Source organism: Aquarana catesbeiana, linkage group LG01, assembly GCF_042186555.1.
Source record: "Aquarana catesbeiana isolate 2022-GZ linkage group LG01, ASM4218655v1, whole genome shotgun sequence".
Lineage (NCBI taxonomy): Eukaryota > Metazoa > Chordata > Amphibia > Anura > Ranidae > Aquarana > Aquarana catesbeiana.
In genome coordinates this window covers 406,817,955-406,838,520 of record NC_133324.1, presented here as the reverse complement: position 1 = coordinate 406,838,520, position 20,566 = coordinate 406,817,955, and the positions used below count along the sequence as shown (strand labels likewise).

The 20,566-nt window shown below is 39.1% G+C and overlaps 1 protein-coding gene across 2 annotated transcripts in view; it reads right to left on the bottom strand.

Annotated features, from left to right (window-relative positions):
- RIC1 (RIC1 homolog, RAB6A GEF complex partner 1) overlaps positions 1-20,566 on the bottom strand; it is a 210,795-nt gene that overhangs the window by 45,836 nt on the left and 144,393 nt on the right. For both annotated transcript variants that reach the window (XM_073635126.1, XM_073635133.1), the window contains exons 13-17: positions 15,015-15,053; positions 13,298-13,408; positions 12,450-12,539; positions 12,168-12,328; positions 882-1,020 (exon numbers count right to left, since the gene is read on the bottom strand). In XM_073635126.1, coding sequence (XP_073491227.1) covers positions 882-1,020; positions 12,168-12,328; positions 12,450-12,539; positions 13,298-13,408; positions 15,015-15,053 — 540 coding nt within the window. The remainder of the gene's footprint in view (positions 1-881; positions 1,021-12,167; positions 12,329-12,449; positions 12,540-13,297; positions 13,409-15,014; positions 15,054-20,566) is intronic.

Below are 20,566 nucleotides of genomic sequence, written 5' to 3'. Positions count from 1 at the left end.
AACGTCCAGTGTGCATGAGGCCTAATTGTGCAACGCTCCACCTAGTGACGCATTCAATTCTAAACCCTTACCATGGAAAATAATGGAAAGTTGAGGTAATGACAACAGTTCTTATAAGTCTAATGAAGTAATAACAATTTTTTTTTTTTTTTTTTTTAGTAAAGAAAAGACTTCAATCCTTATAGAAAACTATAAAAAAACTGAGGCATTCTGGGTGTGGGAGGGGTTATACCAGGTCGGTCACTGTTAGGCTCCATTCACATATCTTGCAACAGCAGAGCTTCGTGTTTTTAGCACGTTTTCTGAGCCGCATCATTCATTTTAATGTGCTGCCGTGCTCCAATCCATACCAACGTAGCTCCTGTACCTTCTTATGGAGCCAACTTTGGCACATTTTTTGGAAAGCGTTTGAGCATTTTGTCATGTGACAAAATGCCTGTTTTCTTGCACATCTGGGGTGCCATTATAATGGCACCCAAAGGCTTGTTAAGTGTTCTGCGGCCATTTTAACATGTTCTAGAATTGTGCAATTCTGCTGGCGATTTTAGTACACCCAGATAGATGTAAACAGGGCCTTATTTTAGTTTGACAGCATACAAATCTCTGTGGCAATATAACCCATGTTTTTGAATTGTGTCCCTCATTGAATAAGAAATAAAAGTTACTTAAGTTGAATAAATTGATTTAGCATTTGTAACAGGTCTCCTGAATCTGGAAACATCACTGATTAAAGATGTACTAAATGACAGACAAAACACAATTCAACTAACATAAATAACCTATAGCACTCACTGTTGTGATTATTAAGGTAACAATTTAAAGGAAAAAAGGAATAAAATTATAAAAAGACACAACCTGATATCTTACTTATGGCACCATACCTGTTGAGGCATTTTTAATGAAATACCAGTTTCTGTCCTCACCGAAGTTAAGGTAACTGACACCACAAGAGACGGGTGAGGTATGTACCGAGACATGGACACCTCCTGGAGGACTTGTAAACACACTGAAGGATTTGGCCTGCAGAAGATTAGATGAACAAATATGTAATATGTAGGAGGGTGTCACAGTCAAATAGTCACAGGAAAGCCAAAAACACAAATATAAGAGTATTACGGTTTACAAAAAATAGTCACAAAATCAAGTAAATAAAAAAACAATTAAATTTGATATATACAGCGGGTAAAATAAGTATTGAACATGTTACTATTTTTCTAGGTAAATAGATTTCTAAAAAGGTGCTATTGAAATGTTCACCACGTTGGTAACAACCCATGCATTCCATGCATACAAAAAAAAACCCAAAACAAATAAAGTTCAGAAATGGTTATGTTAAAAAAAAAAAATGAAATGACACAGGGAAAAAAAGTATTAAACACGCTAACCAAAATGTATTTAATACTTTGTACAAAATCCTTTGTTGGTAATGACAGCTTCAAGACGCCTCCTGTATGGAGAAACTAGTTGCATGCATTGCTCAGGTGTGATTTTGGCCCATTCTTCCACACAGTCTTCAAATCTTGAAGGTTCTGTGGGCTTCTTCTATGAACTCTGATCTTTAGTTCTTTCCATAGATTTTCTATTGGATTCAAGTCAGTTGATTGGCTGGGCTTTATTTTCTTTCTTTGAAACCAACTGAGAGTTTCCTCGGCTTTGTGTTTGGGATCATTGTATTGCTGAAATGTCCACCCTCGTTTTAATCTTCATCATTCTGGTAGATGGCAGCAGATTTTTATCAAGAATGTCTTGGTGCATTTTTCAATTCATCCTTTCTTCAATGATATGAAGTTTGCCAGTACCATATGCTAAAAAACTATCCCACCTTCAAACTTTACTGTTGGTATTGGGGTGTTTTTGGAGTGATGTGCAGTGCCATTTGACCTCCAAACATGGTGTGTATTATTGCATCCAGAGAGTTCAATTTTGGTCTCATCTGACCAGACTATATTCTCCCAGTATTTCACAGACTTTTCTAAATGTTGTGCAGCAAACTATAAAAAAGCTTCAACATGCTTTTTATTCAGCAATGGAGTCTTGTGTGGTGAGCATGCATACAGGCCATGGCAGTTGAGTACACTACTTATTGTTTTCTTTGAAACAATTGTAACTGCTAATTCCAGGTCTTTCTGAAGCTCTCCACAAGTAGGCCTTGGCTTTTGGACAACACTTCTGATAATTCTTTGCACTCCTCTTTAAGTTATCTTGCGAGGAGCACCTGGTTGTGGCCGGTTTATGGTGAAATGATGTTCTTCCAACTTGCGGATTATGGCCCCAACAGTGCTTACTGGAACATTCAGAAGTTTAGAAATCCTTCTGTAACCAATGCCATCAGTATGTTTTGCAACAACTATATTGCGAAGGTCTTGAGAGAGCTCTTTGCTTTTACCCATCATGAGAGGTTTCTTGCGTGACACCTTGGTAATGAGACACCTTTTTACAGGCCATCAGTTGACCGAACCAGCTGATATTAATTTGCACTGACAAGGAGCAGGATTGTTTTCCAATTACTGACAGATTTCAGCTGGTGTCTTGGCTGTCCATGCCTTTTTGCACCTCTATTTCTTCATGCGTTCAATACTTTTTCCCTGTGTTGTTCCATTTTATTACACATAACTTCTGAAAGTATTTGTTTTGGTTTCTTTGTATGCATGGTTTGTTACCAACACGTGGTGAAAATTTCATGTCAATAGCACCTTTAGAAATATATTTACCCAGAAAAATGGTTACGTGTTCAATAACTTATTTTAACTACTGTATTAGAAATGTGCATCAAGCACCCTTTACAGGCATAACATGTATACCCTACAATAGCACTCTGTGATGAACAGTAATGGCACTTTACCAGGCTGAGAACAATTGTCTACTCTTACATTATAAGGAGCAACATCTCCAAAGGCAGCAGCAAAAAAACCATACAGTTCTTCAGAAATATTTTAAGGGTTTTCATAGGACGCACAAAAAATAAAAAATAAAACTGACTTGGGGTGTTAACCATTCTCTACATTATTTACACCTTTAGATATACTTGTAACCAGTATGTATACGTATATGTATCAGGTACGTTGAGATCTCTCAGTTTCTCGGTTTGTACACCTACTGAGGCCTCTAAATAGTGGAGAAGAGTAGACTTGGGAATTAGAGATATTGTAGATTTTGGTGCATCTATGACCTTTTATGTCTATGTATGATGCTTTAGGCCACATATTCCCACCTATAGCTATAAAAAAAAAAAAATCACTTTTAGGGTGACATGTCTAACAGTAACCTTTAGCAGGTTACAGCTAACCACAGATGCCATCACTAGACCACAAAGAAAGGACTTAAAGGGTAAGTTCACCTTTGTACACTTTTTTCCCCCTAAATTCCATTTTCCCTATGCACCAATAAAGCATTCATGTACTTTTTTTGCAAAAAAAAAAAATCAAAGCTTTCCATTAAATCTACAGTCACCTACTTTTCTTGTCCTAATTCACGTTTCCAGACGTTTCCATTAGTAATGTCTTCTTCCTGATCAGACTTTAGGTCATGACACGGGAAGGAGTTGACCAGCTGATCTCATTAGCACACACCCTGCATCATCCACCCTCCCACCCATTCCCAGGTGCACGTTTTTTAAATGAAATGCCATCTTTATACAAGTACATAGGAGGGAGTGGACAGAAACACTCAGCTGTCAAGCCCTGTTCACAACTCTGCATAGCGGGAATTCGCATTCCCACATACATTTTTTTTTTAGCGAGGGGGAGGGGTTTTGGAGCATTTTCACTCATCACACATAGGACAGCTTATCCACCTGAATGGGCTGCCCTATACACAGCAATCGCCCCAAAGAAGATTCAGAACTATTTGTTAGAGTGGAGGCTGGCGCGTCTTTTACTGCGACTTTTGGTTCAGCGCATTTCTGAAATGCGAGGAAATGCACAGATGTGAATGGAGCCTCGTTGTTCTTGTGTTATTGCATTAAATTCACTTTCAAACCCTAATCACATCTAGCATAGTGGGAGCGCACATTTTGTGTCTCGTTTTTCCTGTGACACGCATAGCACAGCCTGTTGATTTTAATTAACTACATGTGGTTAATGGGACATTTTGGCGTTTTGTGGGTTGTGTGTTTTTGCAGCATTTGCCCCTCGTTTTTTTCACATGGCAAAATGTGTGTTTGCTTCTGTGTTTGGTGTGCTGTAAACAATTAATGGCACTGGAAGAGCAACTAGTAATTTTAGGTGTATAAACATGGCCATACACTGCAATCTGATCTGTATATTGTGTATTTAGTGAGAAGGGTGATCACTGATTGACTACATTTCATTTAAAAAACGTGCACCTGGGAATGGAAGGGTGGATGATGCAGGGTGTGTGCTAATGAGGTCAGCTGGTCAACTCCTTCCTGTGTCATGACCTACAGTCTGATGAGAAAAAAGACATTACTAATGGAAATGTCTGGAAACGTGAATTAGGACAAGAAAAGCAAGTGACTCTAGATTTAATGGAAAGCTTTGATATTTTTTCAAAAAAAGTACATGAGTGCTATATTGGTGCATAGGGGAGCTGGAATTTAGGGGAAAAAAAAAAAAGTGTACAAAGGTGAACTTAACCTTTAAGTTCAAAGGGCACCTTCCATCACACAACATGAATATGGATTCTCACGACAATATATTGAGGCTACTTCTGGAATCTGCAGATTGCTGCTATTGTGTGGCATACAAAGGCTATCACAGATGAGTATTAATACATGCAAAAATGTTACTGAACAAGGAGGTATGCTAATAGAGACTGGAGAACAAAGAAACATGCAAGATCCCTCTGTTTAGTATCAAGAAGCTGTAGAGGACACAGAGGACAACCTTGCAACTACATACGAAAAGGAGCTGGAACACGCAAAGCAAAATGGAATCAAAACATCAGCATAACACTTTCTTATAGTCCAGATCCAAAAAACATATTTGTTAGCCAATGATCAGTTAAGCTCAACATAAATGAAACACATTATTCGCTGTAAAAGACTTCACTGATCCCTAGTTTACACTTATGTGTTGCGGGAAACGCAGTGAACCCTGTGCATTTCACGCAACACATTGCAATTGCATGGCATCCATGTGATCTGCTGTGGGTGTCAATGTCATCTTAAAATAAGACCCTTAGGTCAGGGAACTTATATACCCCCCAGTATAATGGGACTTTGTAGGCGAACCATACGATTGAATTAGATAAAAAATGTTTTATTTATTTGGAAAAGCATAAAAACAAGATACATTAGACATGAATCTCAACAAAAGTACTTATACAATAGAATTTGCTTTCATGTAACAATTTTTGTGTATACTTCCATTTGTAATAGGATATTTTCTCTAGAAGCCTGACATGTTTCAGGACGGTGTCCCTTCTTCAGAGGCATATTGCAGAGAGAAAAATCATATATGTAGGAGATACATTCTGAAATAACAAATGAAAATAATTTGCACAATGTAACAATATGAACAACTTCTTCCAACTTGGTAAAATTGTTGATAAAAAAGTAGCATGCTTTTGGCATGCAGATACATTTGACAAATATATCCAGGAGGGAATTTACCCCCTAGGATTACGTATTCAAATCTTCCCAATGTTGGAAGATGTTGACCCTAGCTTTAAAAGCAAGTGGGAAAACAATCTACAACTATGCACTCAAACTATGATGGCATTACTAAGTGAAGAATACAAAAAGAGAATTACCAACTTGGATAAAACTATTGATGCGACTTATGTTAAACTACTCCCATTTAAAGATACGCCCATCTTTAAAGAATATGAAGAGAAAATTAAAATCCGACTGAACCAAAAATCCCAGGAAAGGTTAACAACTAGGGATAAAAAACTTTGGAGAGACAAAAGAGCCTTCCAGGAAGGCACCGCCTACAAATGGCATCAAACTTCTGTAACTGCACGCCCACATAGGGGTAACATCAATAGAACTCCCAGGGATTCTGAATCCAATACCTCATTAAATTCTTCTGTTTCATCTTCTTCTCATAACAGACAAAGGCATCGCAAACCACGGAAAAACAAAAGACCACCATCTGGAGACGAACCGGCGTACACTAAGAAAAGAATTACAGACACGGCCAGCACTCTTTCTACCACTAATCTTCTTCCTCTTGGTAAAGGTAACTCACGGGGTGTAAACCAGCTCCCTTCAGCAGGACCTATTGGTGCAGGGTCTTTTGCATCCACATCTATGGGTGACACTTCCTTATCATCAATCACTACCACACTTCTTCGTTCTGATCAAGATTTTTTAGCTCACTAAACGGAGACTCCGTCTCCGAATCTATTAAGCCGTCATCTTCTCTGTCACCCAACACCTTAAATATTGTCAACCTTTCTAATCACCCACTTACACAAGCTGAAAGTGACCTATTACACAAGGGCCTTAGTTTCTGCCCAGATGCAGATTTAGATCCCTTTGAAGTCATTAAAGACCTACACCTCTTTGTAAGAAAATTGTACTATAAAAGTACCATTTCCAAAGAGAAAGACAAAAATACTTCCCAAACAGAAACTAAAAGAGCAGATGAGGCACTTGAGGACCTCTTAACCCTCCTTGAGGAACAAGACCCCAGTGACCTCATCGATACAATCGATCTTGAAAATCTTCTAGAGGAACATATCAAAAAGGAAGTTCCATCTTGCCCAGACAAACAGGGAAAATTTAAGAAAAAAATCTGACAAATTTCCACACTTTACAACTAATCCTAATTTAGCTGCATTCATAGCATCCACCACATCAGAGGTCAAGAAATTGAAAATTAGAAAATCACAAGCTTCCCAAGGTAATCTCTCTAATGATGAACTACTGGCCTTAGAATCTCTAAAAAAAGGAGCACTCTCTCACAATCAAGCCATCAGACAAAGGTGGCAACATTGTTATTATGACTAATGAGCAGTATAAAGATATGTGCCTAAAGGTTGTAACCAACCTATCATGGTATAAACCTATTTCAAAAAGTATCGTAGACAAATTTCATGTTGCCTTCTATGATTTGGTTGATAAAGCATTCTGTAGCGGAGCTATTGATAAAGACATCTGGGAATACATAAGAACACCATATCCACGTACCCCCACATTGTACTGTCTTCCCAAAATACACAAAAACAAAGAAACCCCTCCCGGACGTCCTATCATTTCTGGAAATGGGTCCTTAACTGAAAACCTGAGCAAGTTTGTAGACAGCCACCTCAGACCCTATGTTGCAGGTCTGTTTTCATATACTAAGGACACTATCCATCTGTTGCAAAATCTGGAAGAATTACACATACTACCATACTCGCTCTTAGTAGCCATCAACGTCGAGGCACTATACAGCTCTATTCCGCATGATGCAGGACTCTCAGCCATCAGACATATTTTGTCACAATCTCACAAAGATGACCATAAACTTAATTCCTTTCTCTTGGAATCTCTTGATTTCATTCCAACACATAACATCTTCACGTTTGACGGCTCCCACTACCTCCAGGTGCAGGGGGTTGCGATGGGGACTTGTTGTGCCCCATCGTATGCCAACCTGTACCTGGGGGAGTGGGAGCGGTCGCTTCTGTCAGACGATAGCCTCTCGCTATATACCACCCATGTAGCAGCATGGTTCAGGTATATAGATGATATATTCATGATATGGAATGGTACATCTGAGGCCTTACACTCTTTCATACAAATCATGAACTCAAATAACTCCAACCTGTTTTTCACGATGACCTTCAGTGATACTTCAATTACCTTCTTAGATCTAAGTATAACCAAATCCACAGATGGGTCCCTTTCCAGCGGTCTCTATCGGAAAGAGACCGCTGGAAATACCATTCTACATGCATCAAGCTCACACCCCAAATCATTAGTTGCATCCATCCCTTATGGGCAATATCTAAGACTCAGACGTAACTGCTCAAAAGATGCCGACTTCGTCAGGGAAGCCAACAAATTAAGAGAGAGACTCCTTGAATGAGGATACTCGCCCACATGCCTAAAAAAAGCATTTAAAAGGGCCCGAGGACAATTAAGGCACAACATCTTGTTCTCCAAAAAAACGCCTCTACCTCCCAACCAGCTATTAGAGTAATTACCACTTATAATAAGCAGCATGGGATCCTCAAAAGTATCCTACAAAAACATTGGCATCTACTACAAATAGACCCCAATTTAAAACCACATATATCTGCTACACCTACCATCACATATAGGAAGGCCCGTTCATTAGGGGATTACCTTGTAAAAAGCGAATACACAGGCACTTTTCGTTCAGATATATGCAAACGACCAGGAACTTTTACATGTGGTGGATGTTCATGTTGCCGCTACATGAAAACACAAAACAAATTCAAACTACCCAATGGAAGAATGTACAGGCCCAGACACTTCTCTAATTGTAAGACTCCGGGAGTTGTTTATTTACTAACCTGCGAATGTGAATGCTTTTACGTTGGGAAAACCAAATTAGAGTTCCATAAAAGGGCGGCACGACATTTCACCAGCATGAGGCAGGCGGACCCGGACCTTCCTCTGGGGCGACACGTGCGAGACCACCACACGGGAAAGTTTCCCCTTGTCCATTTCACCATCCTCGACCGTGTCCATCCGGGCACGAGGGGTGGTGATTGGAACAAGATCTTGCTCCAGAGGGAGGCCCGTTGGATCGCAAGCCTTAATGAAATACAATTTCCAGGTTTGAATACCCAGATGAGCTTTCGTCCCTTTTTGGAGGGCTTTGTCTCAGGGGGGTGCGAAAAAGAATGAGAATCTAATACTGCACACCTGACAAACATCGAGAATATGCATTCTCGTAGGATATTTCTGAATTACCCAGAAGTAATGGATTCGTTAATCAGGTCCTTGATGATGAATTCCTTGCAGACATCTTTTGATGATACCGCCTGTATTCATAGAATACAGCTCCAACATAGCTGCACACATATAATGACTGATATAATATATCCAGCATTTATGTGTTTACATAAGCATGTATATAGCCTTTACAATTTCTGTTATTTGATTTGATGTACAAAATATATCACATATGCGATATTATACTACCTGTCATGTATGTTTATCCATCCACTGCCTACCCAGCTATGTCCACCATGCTTGATTTACCAGAGTGATGTTTTTTATAATCACTTTATTTTGAGATACTCTAAAAAAGCTTTTGCCTTGTGGTTCAAAACTCTTTTACCCAGTTTACAACAATCTTTTGGTTGCCCGGCGCACGTGGGCCACGCCGAACCATCTGAGATGACGTCGTGGCACCTTCCCACACTGCAGACTCGTCCGTTTAATGGGCTTGTCATGACAGTGTTTTCGTGCGTCGGTGGGGTGTACCTGCATGACGCTCCCCCAGCACTCCGGCTCTGGGCGGGCGCCGTGCAGACCCTCCCCTGGGGCCCCACTTTTGGACGCCCTGGGTCCCTTCTTCATTTTGGTTTCCAAATAAAATGGAATCAGTTAGTTGATTCTGATTTTATTTTTATTTTTTTAATAGAATTCTCTCATGCAATTTTCTCTTTTTTATACGGTCGCTATAACCCATTTATCTAATTGCTTTTTTCTTTTTCCTCCTGTCTCTCGTGACCCAGGAGTTTCTTCCTCTTTAGGATCCCTGGGTGTCCGCCCTCCCTCTGTACGTTGTTCTGTCCGACGCATGCGCACTCCGCAGAGCGGCATTTTTCCCTCTGCTGACACCTCCGATTGGAATCTCACTGCGCAGGCGCCGGCGGCTATTTAAGCCGTGTCCTGCCCAGCGTGTTACTCCACCATCTAGGCTCCAAGGCGTTCTCTGCTCCAGCTGCCTGTGCATCATCCCTGCATCCAAGAAGTGAGTAAATTTGAACTTCTCTCTCCCTGTAATGGGCGATACATCCTTTTGCTAGACACACTTCATGAGAGACAAAAACAAGCAAACCTTCCTATATTCTTTTGCATTTATTTTTCTGCTTTACACTTATTTGGCAAAACGGTTCAGCTGCATAATAATTTTTTCCACTCCTATACACAGGCAGAAAGGCTTGTTTTTTCCTTTTTCCTTTTCTTTTTAGTAGTAAACGGTGGTACTGTCAATCCCCTAAATTTAGCAGGCCTTTCTGAATGCCTTCTCTTTTATATTTGAAGTTTTGAAGACAGTATGATCTTGTAAATATGGGATACTGGCTATACTTTTTGCTTAAGATTAAACGAAAGAGAAAGTCTTTTAAGGCAAATAGGAAATAAAATATATGCAAATTTATGGGTCTTGAGAAAATTACTTAAAAGCTTATTCTCCTTTCCTTTTTAAAGGTCAATCTGGGACCTAGCGGGGCTGTCCTTCCATTTGGGGGCCTTTGCGAAGTCACTTCTGAAGCCGAGGGATAACCATTATCTTCCACTGGTTGGTCAGCTGACAGCCAGTGCGTTCTTATCCAAAAGATATAATTTGCTGCTTCATCCAAAATTGGATGCCTGTGCATACTTATGCATGTATCTTTCATTTTTGAAAACCTTTTACTGGTATGTATGGTGGACACTGTGGGATGCTGGGCTTCTAAACCTCCTGTTGTTCATATTGTTACATTGTGCAAATTATTTTCATTTGTTATTTCAGAATGTATCTCCTACATATATGATTTTTCTCTCTGCAATACGCCTCTGAAGAAGGGACACCGTCCTGAAACATGTCAGGCTTCTAGAGAAAATATCCTATTACAAATGGAAGTATACACAAAGATTGTTACATGAAAGCAAATTCTATTGTATAAGTACTTTTGTTGAGATTCATGTCTAATGTATCTTGTTTTTATGCTTTTCCAAATAAATAAAACATTTTTTATCGAATTCAATCGTATGGTTCGCCTACAAAGTCCCATTATACTGGGGGGTATATAAGTTCCCTGACCTAAGGGTCTTATTTTTTGTACTGATCCGAGATGTTAGCAACATTTTGAAGGCAATATATTTGACCTCCAGTGGTTCATTTTATTATATACACTCAATGTTATCTTAATGACAATTCAAGTGCAAGGGAAAAAAAGGGTCCTGCACCATTTTGGTGTGGATGCGATTTCAGCCTTACAAAATGTATGGCTGAAATCGCACCACACAGACAACTCATGTGATGTGCACAGGCATGTACATTGCACAAGTGTGAACCCAGGCTTACAGTGCTTAAAATGTATTTCTATTAAAATCTAAATTTAATGATATAACCTTTGTTTCCTGGAATTTTTTTTTAAATTCTGCATTGTAACAACAATCCAGAGTTTAGTATGAATTTTAGATGCATTCTCAATTTCAAATATGTGCAAGAGTAACCATTGTTATTATATAAGAAATCCTATGTTTTAACAAATTTTTAGTACAGGTTGAAATAAAAGCTTTGAAAAATCCAAATTGCAATTGGTTCTCTCTTCTTTGTAAACTCTATGGGCTCTTATTTGGAACTCTTATGGGCATTATGATTATTAGACACCGAAACCGGGAGTGCCCGATCCGTCATTTTGGGAACTGGCACATTGCTTATCTCTGCACATGTAAGCATTTTAATGTAAAATACATATTTTAGCTGTGAATTTCCTGCACTATTATCACCATTCTTATTTTTTATGTGGAAACTCTGGCATACATGGAGGAGTATACACATTGGAGGAAATTTTGAAGAAGACAGAGTGATTTTGTCCTCCTGTATTTAGCCATTGGATTTGTGGGCATTATGTTTGGTAAGGTAATTCAGCATGTTGGAATGGCTGCATTGAATTCCATTGAATTTTGTTAAGAAGTTGCTAATCATATTATACAAGCTTGCTGGTTGGCTTATACAGGCTTATTTATACGCAAGGATACACACAGTAAGCTTAAGGTTTGCTTGATATTATAGGATTGATTAAACTACCACTTTCACTTGCAATTCATGTCATTATACCTTAATGAACAAGTGCAACAAAAATAACTTTTAAATGAAAACTTAGGAGGTACAAGTCTAGACACCGGCAATGGTCATCACTGTTCAATAGTTTACAAAAAGTTCAAGCCTATGGCTAGGCTAGGAATGTGTGGCTTTATGGCTTTTTAGGTTTGTAGGGCAGATAGGATTTTACGTAGTAAGCATTGCTGGATGGAAACTTCCTCTAAGCCAAGTTGTAAGAGAAAACCGATGCCCATCAACACTCACCCATCAGATCTTCTTTCAATACTGTACAAACAGATAGAGCAGTCTGCTCGAAACAGGATCATCATATCTCTGAACACACTGAGGAGAAGAGTCTCCAGCTGCACTTTGGTCACATGTGCAAAGGCATTATCCAAGTTGGATGTACGAAGGTAAGCCCGAAGCTTAAAAAAGAAGTCCAAAATGGACAAGTGTTAAATTATAACTTAAAATATTCCAGTGCGAAAAGAAGCATAATAAAACAGCACAGACCCATAATTTTATTGTCTTGTAACATCTTCTCACCTCTTCCTGATGATCATTTATATTGTAACATGCTAGAACTATGAAATCATCCCACCAAGCAAGACCTCCTGTCACCGTCATGTTCTGTTCCTAAAGAAGAATACATAAAATGAGAAGAAGCATTTTTAAGGTATAACTAAAAAGGCAAGACTTTTTCAGTTTTGGATAGAGTGGAGAGGGATTAGAACACCTGTCAGTTTTTGCTTCTTCTGCCTCTGTTATGGAGATTCACCCTCTCTATTTGCCCTACTTACCATTATCGTCAAAAGTAAAGGAAAATCTAAAATGTTGGGTTTCCACCAGAAAGGAGAGGAAATCTTCCAAAGGGGACACTAGATCTGGTGAAAACCAGAAATCACCTCACTTTGGGAGGGATTTCCTTTCACTTCTTGTTTTGGCTACGGGACAGGAATTGAAGGAAAATCTCCCCAATGGGACTCTAGGAAAAAAAAAGAAAAAAAAAAAGAAAAAAAAAAAAACACAGGGGTTTTAACCTTTCTTTACTCTATCCAAAATTAGAAAAAAACAGTTTTGCCCTTGGTTCAGCTGTGTCCATTTACTATGTTTAGCTGTGTTGCAGTAAAGTTGATCTTCATGTTGTGGTCCCACATGTAGAGAAGGAAAGAATGGGAGCAAAGAAGGAAGATTGGTAGGGAGAATGGGAGGATGAATGTGAAAAAAGGAAAATGAAGAGGGAAAAAAAAGGATAATGAGAACATTTCAATAAAAAATACAATTAAAAAAAGAAAAAAAAAAAAAAAAGGAAAATGAGGGCGGAAAAGGGGAGAATGAGGGGATGAAGGATGGATGAAAGAGAATAGGGTCGGAAGGGAGGGAGAGAGACTTGCCTGTGTAATATTGCCAAACAGCTTCCACTTTTTGGTGACCAAAGAATAATGTGCAAATCCAAATTTTCCAACAACAGCAACATTTTGCCCATTCTTGTCTATGGCAGAATACTGTATAAACAAAACCAAAAAAAAAAAAAAAAAGGAGGCGGCTGAGAGGTGAACTGCAGGCTAAGTGAAAACTGGTAGCTTGTCAGCATACATGGAATTGATAAAGTTATTTGCTTAAAGTGGATCTGAACGTAGAAAGTAAAACATTTATATATTCTATAGGATGTGACACTTGAAATAGGATTTGCTGATAGCACTACTATGTTGCACAATGTTCTCTTTGGAAAAGAAGCTGTACCTGAGGCCATGAAGTATGTGCATTTCCCTGCTTTTGCTTTATTCATTCTGTGGATCTGTGCTTTCTGAAGCTCTTCTGCTGCTTGATTATTTTTCCATCAGACCCTTAATCCCTAATCAGGGGGAAGTTCTAAAACAGGGAAGCAAAGCCCTGCCCCTATCAAGATGGCTGTCTCCACAAGGAGACACAGGGTAAAACAGAATATGGTAGTTCAGTAATAGGAAAAAGATCAACTGCAGGGAGACCAAAGGTAACACTGTTGCTCCTCTGACTTGCCAGCAATTAAAAAAAAAAAAAGAAGGGCATGCCAAGGTCAATCTTTTGCCTATATGAACGTTCTCTCTAACAACCCCTGCATGTGCTTACACATGGCATGACACAAGTTATTTGTAAGCAGTTATATAGTCAGCAAGTGGTAAAGAAGAGGCTGCAGTCCGTACACTCCTCCATTCATTTAATACATAGTCTGTACCATTTAGGCTCTTTCCTGTGCATTCTATTGCATTACTTTATGTTCTGCTTTAAATTGCACTTTACTAAACTGTTAATAAATGTTTATTTCTTAATAACATTTTGTAAATAATGCCTTCAATTCTTACTATTTCTTCAAAAGTAATACAACACTTTTTAAACAAAACAGATTTCAGCTGTAAATCACAGTCATTACACTAGCATGCTGATTCATTTGTGCAAGCTTTCCTGTCATTTTTCCTAAACATTTGTGTGTGCATCCTCTAAGACTTAACCATATCATTAAATTAAAAATTGTATTTGCTGCAGCCCTACATGAGCTCCCCCCATAATTTACCATGGTACATGATCATACTGGCTCAGCAGGTTTAAAAAGATTGAATTACAGTAGAAAGGTAACTACATAGAAGAAGAATTAACTGATCAAAGAACACAGTCAGCCATGGTAACCCGACCTACACTCCTAAACTTCCAGGTCTACTTTGCAAATGTAATGTTTGTTATAATGAAGGTGCATTTTATTGGTTAATGTTTTATAAATAAAATGTACATAGCACTGCAAATTACTTCCAGTGGGGTGAGGGTGCGACAAAGGGTTTCATAGAAGTCAAAACCTAATTTTTGGCAAACATGCATTATAAAACAAAGTTATGACTGGTAGTTACAAGTATGATACATATCCTAGATTGTAAGCTCTAACGAGCAGGGCCCTCTGATTCCTCCTATATTGAATTGTATTGTAATTGTACTGTCTGCCCTAATGTTGTAAAGAGCTGCGTAAACTGTCGGCGCTATATAAATCCTGTATAATAATAATAATAATAATAATCAGTTTCTTCTTCACAACAGTTTGAAACAAAAAACTATAAAAAAATTCTTATGAAATAGTTTACTCACCCTGATTGGCCAGTTACTCTCAAGGTAAGTGCTATGTACCTAAAGAAAAAAGAGTAAGTAAATAACAAAAAGATCACATAGCTTTTCTTATTATTAAGTCCTCATGCACACGGACGTTTTTACAGCTGCTTTTTTGAGCTTTTTTTGCAGCTTAAAAAGGCCTGTTAGTCTATGGCTTCATGCCCACCTAGGCGTTTTTGAGCTGCAAGTGGCACAGGCGTTTTTAAGCTGTAAAAAAAACCCAGGACCAGTGGGTTCTGAGAGACGTTTTTCAGCTGTAAAAACGCTCTAACGCTGAAAAACGCTCAAAAACGTCATTCACCAACGTTTTTTAGCGTTTTTGATCCATTGAAAAAAAAAAAAACGCTCAAAAACGCTAACGCGGAAAAACGCTCAAAAACGCTATTGCAAAAACGCTGAAAAACGCTGAAAAAAGTTAAAAAAAATCACTGCAAAGATACTGGCGTTTTCATAACGTTTTTTTAACAGCCTGTGTGCATGAGGGCTAAGAGTAAAATAAATGTATCAAAATTAAAAGAATGGTTGGGTATACTTGAACTTAATAAAATGAAATCAAGATAATCATTTTAAGCATAACTTGTGAAACTGGATCTGTGGAGGTGCATCCAGTACATTTTATTGTGCAGGCAATAATCTTTTACTGCACAATAGTCTGCATGTATTTGTCAGTCAAAGAGGGAGTCGGTAACATGCAAGATTGATACCTCACACCGTGTAGTGTGACATTTCCTCTCTGCTTTCACCTTAAGGCCCCTTTCACACATTAATGTCAGTTTTCACTGACTCCGCTTGCTCAGCGGGGGATCTACCCGTTGATCCCCGCTGATGTCCAAAGTTGCATGACAAGTCGCACAAGTGTGAATGGAGCCTTCGACATTTCTAGGCTTCCCCTCAGATTTCCAAACTTCTATTGTTAGTGGTTTTCTATAAGCATTCCATTAACCCCCTCATCTCCCAATAAGATTACCGGTTAAATCTAAAACTTTACCCCTTGCTATTTGTGGCAACTGATTTATTAGCTGTATACACTGGATCAAGGAAAAAAAAAAACAATAGAAGTTTAAGGGGAATATAGTCAATATAAACTCTGAAAACCTGTAGGATGAAGAAAAAAAAAAAAGTACAGTATATATTTGCCTTTTTTGGCTTCTGTGATTCAGGGGGTGAGGCAAATCTTACCCAACCTTTCCCCCCTACAGTCTTTTAATGTTTATTCTGAATATCAGAAAAGGGCAGAAGGCCATTTAAAAGCAGACCTTGCATTTAAGAGCAATACATTACTGCACCCGTCAACATATCACAGAACTGTTTTTTTTTTTTTTTTTTTTACACACACACACATTATAATATATATATATATATATATATATATAAATATATATAAAACAAACTGCCAATCTTGAGCCATCTTAAAATTACCCTGTCAAAACTGGAACAAGCAGCTTTATGCTCATCTTTTGAACCAATGCAGTGCTGCTCCTCGCCTGTTGCAACTATTTGACATTTAGGCCCCTTTCACACTGAGGCGGTGGGGGTGTCGGCGGTACAACAGCGCTATTTTTAGCGCTGCTGTACCGTCGTTCTTGCAGCGGTATTCGGCCGCTAGCGGTGCGGTTTTAACCCCCGCTGGCAGCCGAAAAAGGGTTAAAATCCCTCGTACAGCGCGGCTATAGCCGCGGTATTGCCACGGTATAGCCGCGCTGTCCCATTGATTTCAATGGGCAGGAGCGGTGAAGGAGCGGTGAATACACCACTCCTTCACCGCTCCAAAAAAGCGGTTTGCAGGACTTTTTTCACCGCCCTGCCTGCGCACCGCTTCAGTGTGAAAGCCCTCGGGCTTTCACACTGAACAAACAGCGGGGGCTGTTTAGGGGCGGTTTGCAGGCGGTATTTTTAGCGCAATACCGCCTGCAAACCGCCCCAGTGTGAAAGGGGTCTTAGGGTGGGTCGAATACCTACTACTCACCACTTATCATCCGCCCCCCCCACACTTTCCCACCTACCGCACAATGTCCTTTGAGGGAAAAAAATGCATGTGGAGGGAGGTATTTTACCCAAGTGAACACAGCCTTTTCTTTTACAGGTAGTTCTTTTGTTTTTGTTGTGATTATTAGGGCACTTTAAGATCACATGTGAGCACAGGAGAGGCAATTTTTTATTTTACATAAACACATTTGGAAAAGTGTATTTAGGAGGGGGAGCCATAATTCATTTGAATCTTTGCAGGCACAATTTTTTGCTTAGCAATGCAGCACTGAAATTGTGTTTTTTGCCTTCTCAAACAGCTTGAAAACATCAGGCTTGCTATTACTTATTAGGGAGGCTTTATGCATGAGATATATAAATATATCTATATCTATCTAGATATATATATCTATATAGATATATATATCTATCTATTATATACACACGCAGCCACTGGAATGTTTGACCAAGCACAGCGTATACAGTGGATATAAAATGTCTACACAACCCTGCTAAAATAATATGGTTGCATAAGTGTGCACACCCTTAAACTAATACTTTGTTGAAGCACCTTTTTGATTTTATTACAGCACTCAGTGTTTTTGGGTATGAGTCCATCGGCATGGCACATCTTTACTTGGCAATATTTGCCGGATTGTGAGGGCATCTCCTGTGCACAGCCCTCTTCAGATCATCCCACAGATTTTCAAATGGATTCAGGTCTGGGCTCTGGCTGGGCAATTCCAAAACTTTCAGCCATTCCTTTGTTGATTTGGATGTATGCTTTGGGTCGTTGTCTTGCTGAAAGATGAAGTTCCTCTTCATGTTCAGCTTTCTAGCAGAAGCCTGAAGGTTTTGTGCCAAAATTGACTGGTATTTGGAACAGTTCATAATTCCCTCTATCTTGACTAAGGCCCCTGTTCCAGCTGAAGAAAAACAGCCCCAAAGTAATGATGCTGCCACCACCATGCTTCACTGTGGGCAAGGTGTTTTTTTTGGCAGTGTTTTTGCGCCAAACATATTGTTGTCACATGTACCACACAGCCAGTACTTGCCAGATATTCCTGCAGCTCCTTTAATGTTGCTGTAGGCCTCTTGGCATCCGCCCTGACCAGTTTGTTTCTCGTCTTTTCATAAATTTTGGAGGGACGTCTAGTTCTTGGTAATGTCACTGTTGTGCCATATTTTCTCCACTTGATGATGACAGTCTTCACCATGTTCCATTGTATATCTAATGCCTTGAAGATTCTTTTGTATCCTTCTCCTGACTGATATATTTGTTGTAGGATGCAACTAAGAAAATGTCAGGAAAGACCTACTAGAACAGCTGAACTTTATTTGGGGTTAATCAGAGGTACTTTAAATGATGGCAGTTGTGTACGGACTTCTATTTAACATGAGTTTGAATGTGATTGCTTTATTCTGAACACAGCTAAATCCCCAGTTATAAGGGGGTGTGCACACTTATGCAACTACATTATTTAATGTTTTTACTTTTTACTACCCCCTCCCAAAAGATTTCAGTTTGTTTTTCAATTGAGTTGTACAGTTTATAGGTCACATTAAAAGGTGGAAAACGTTCTAAAATGATGTCTCTGTCTCATTTTTTTTACATCACAGAAACCTGACATTTTAACAGGAGTGTGTAGACTTTTTATATCCACTGTACATACATACAGCCATTCATTACTATGGGTTCATTTATTCCTGTATATTTCATTCTTATTGCAATGTTTAACGAAAACATCTGGTAGTTACAAAGTATCATCCTGGCTTTATTAGTCGCTCATTTGTTTACTTATTCATAGTGGAAAGATTTCCCTGCAGGCTGTTGACCAGAGAAAAGCCTGGGACCATTTATAATTTATTTCACGCAGGAGTCATTTGAGACTTGACGCTGATATTTATATAACATGCTAGACTACTAAGAGCCACATGTTTTATATCAGTTATTCTTCCATATCCAAGGTAACTTACCAACAGCTCCTAGATTTAAGCATCATATAATATAAAAATCAAATATAATACATTTAATATAGTAGTACAAAATTTACTTAAAGTCACAGTGTACCCCTTGCCTTTGTTAATCTACATTAGGCAATGAAAAAATGAGGGCCAGCAGAGCCTGGGCCTCAGTCTAAAACATTCCTGGCATACAACTCTGGTACAGATGACATCACTGCCAGCAATTATATAACAGACTTTTCACTAGCATTTAACATTTTCATGTATATTTTAGTCTGTTCGTAAAGCAGCTTGTAGTATTAACAGTGAGTTCTAAGGCAAACCATTACACATTCCTTTGACACAAATAAATCCAAGACAAGCCACAGCATGCAATCATTCGGGCTCTGAAATATAAAATAGCATGCAATGCAGATAATCTTACAATGTTTTGTTAAAGGGCCAAATGTTTAAGGAAAGATTGTTTTCCCAACTTTAAGATGTAAGATCAACAAAGACACTCTTCTATGATGCTGTACAGCAGGGATCCTCAAACTACGGCCCTCCAGCTGTTGTAGAACTACACATCCCATGAGGCATTGTAAAACTCTGACATTCACAGACATGACTAGGCATGATGGGAATTGTAGTTCCTGAACAACTGGAGGGCCGTAGTTTGAAGACCCCTGCTGTACAGTATATAGTCAAGAGTCTGTTTATATACAGAATGTTTCAATGGCAAGATATTACCTTTGTCACTAATATAGGTCTAGAAGATCTTGGGACAAGTTGCAACAGATTAATGCTGATAAAGTATGTAACAAATATTTAGGAATATCGGAAAGAAGCACACCTATGAAGGCAACTTAAAGTGAAACATTAGTCAGAAAACGAAGTCCTGCTATAGTTTGAAGCAGGTTTGCACACATCTCAGGAGGGATTTTGTCCCAGACCTCTTTGCAGACCATCTCCAAGTCCATAAGGTTTCAAGGCTGACGTTTGGCAATTCGAACCTTCAGCTCCCTCCACATTATTTTCTATGGGATCAAGGTCTGGAGAATGGCTAGGCTTGTGCTTCTTTTTGAGCCACTCCTTTGTTGCCTTGGCCATGTGTTATGTGTCATTGTCATGCTGAAATACCCATCCACGACCCATTTTCAATGCCCTGGCTGAGGGAAGGGGGTTCTCACCCAAGATTTGACGGTACATGGCCCTGTCCATTGTTCCTCTGATGCAGTGAATTTGTCTTGTCCCCTTAGCAGAAAAACACCCCCAAAACATAATGTTTCCACCTCCATGTTTGACGGTGGGGATGGTGTTCTTGGGGTCATATAGGCAGCATTCCTCCTCCTCCAAACACGGTGAGTTGAGTTGATGCCAAAGAGCTCGATTTTGGTCTTATCTGACCACAACACTTTCACTTAGTTCTCCTCTGAATCATTCAAATGATCATTATCAAACTTCACACGGGCCAGTACATGTGTTTTTTTGAGCAGAGGGACCTTGCGGGCGCTGCTGGATTTTAGTGCTTCACAGCGTAGTGTGTTACCAATTGTTTTCTTGGTGACTATGGTCCCAGCTGCCTTGAGATCATTGACAAGATTCTCCTGTGTAGTTCTGGG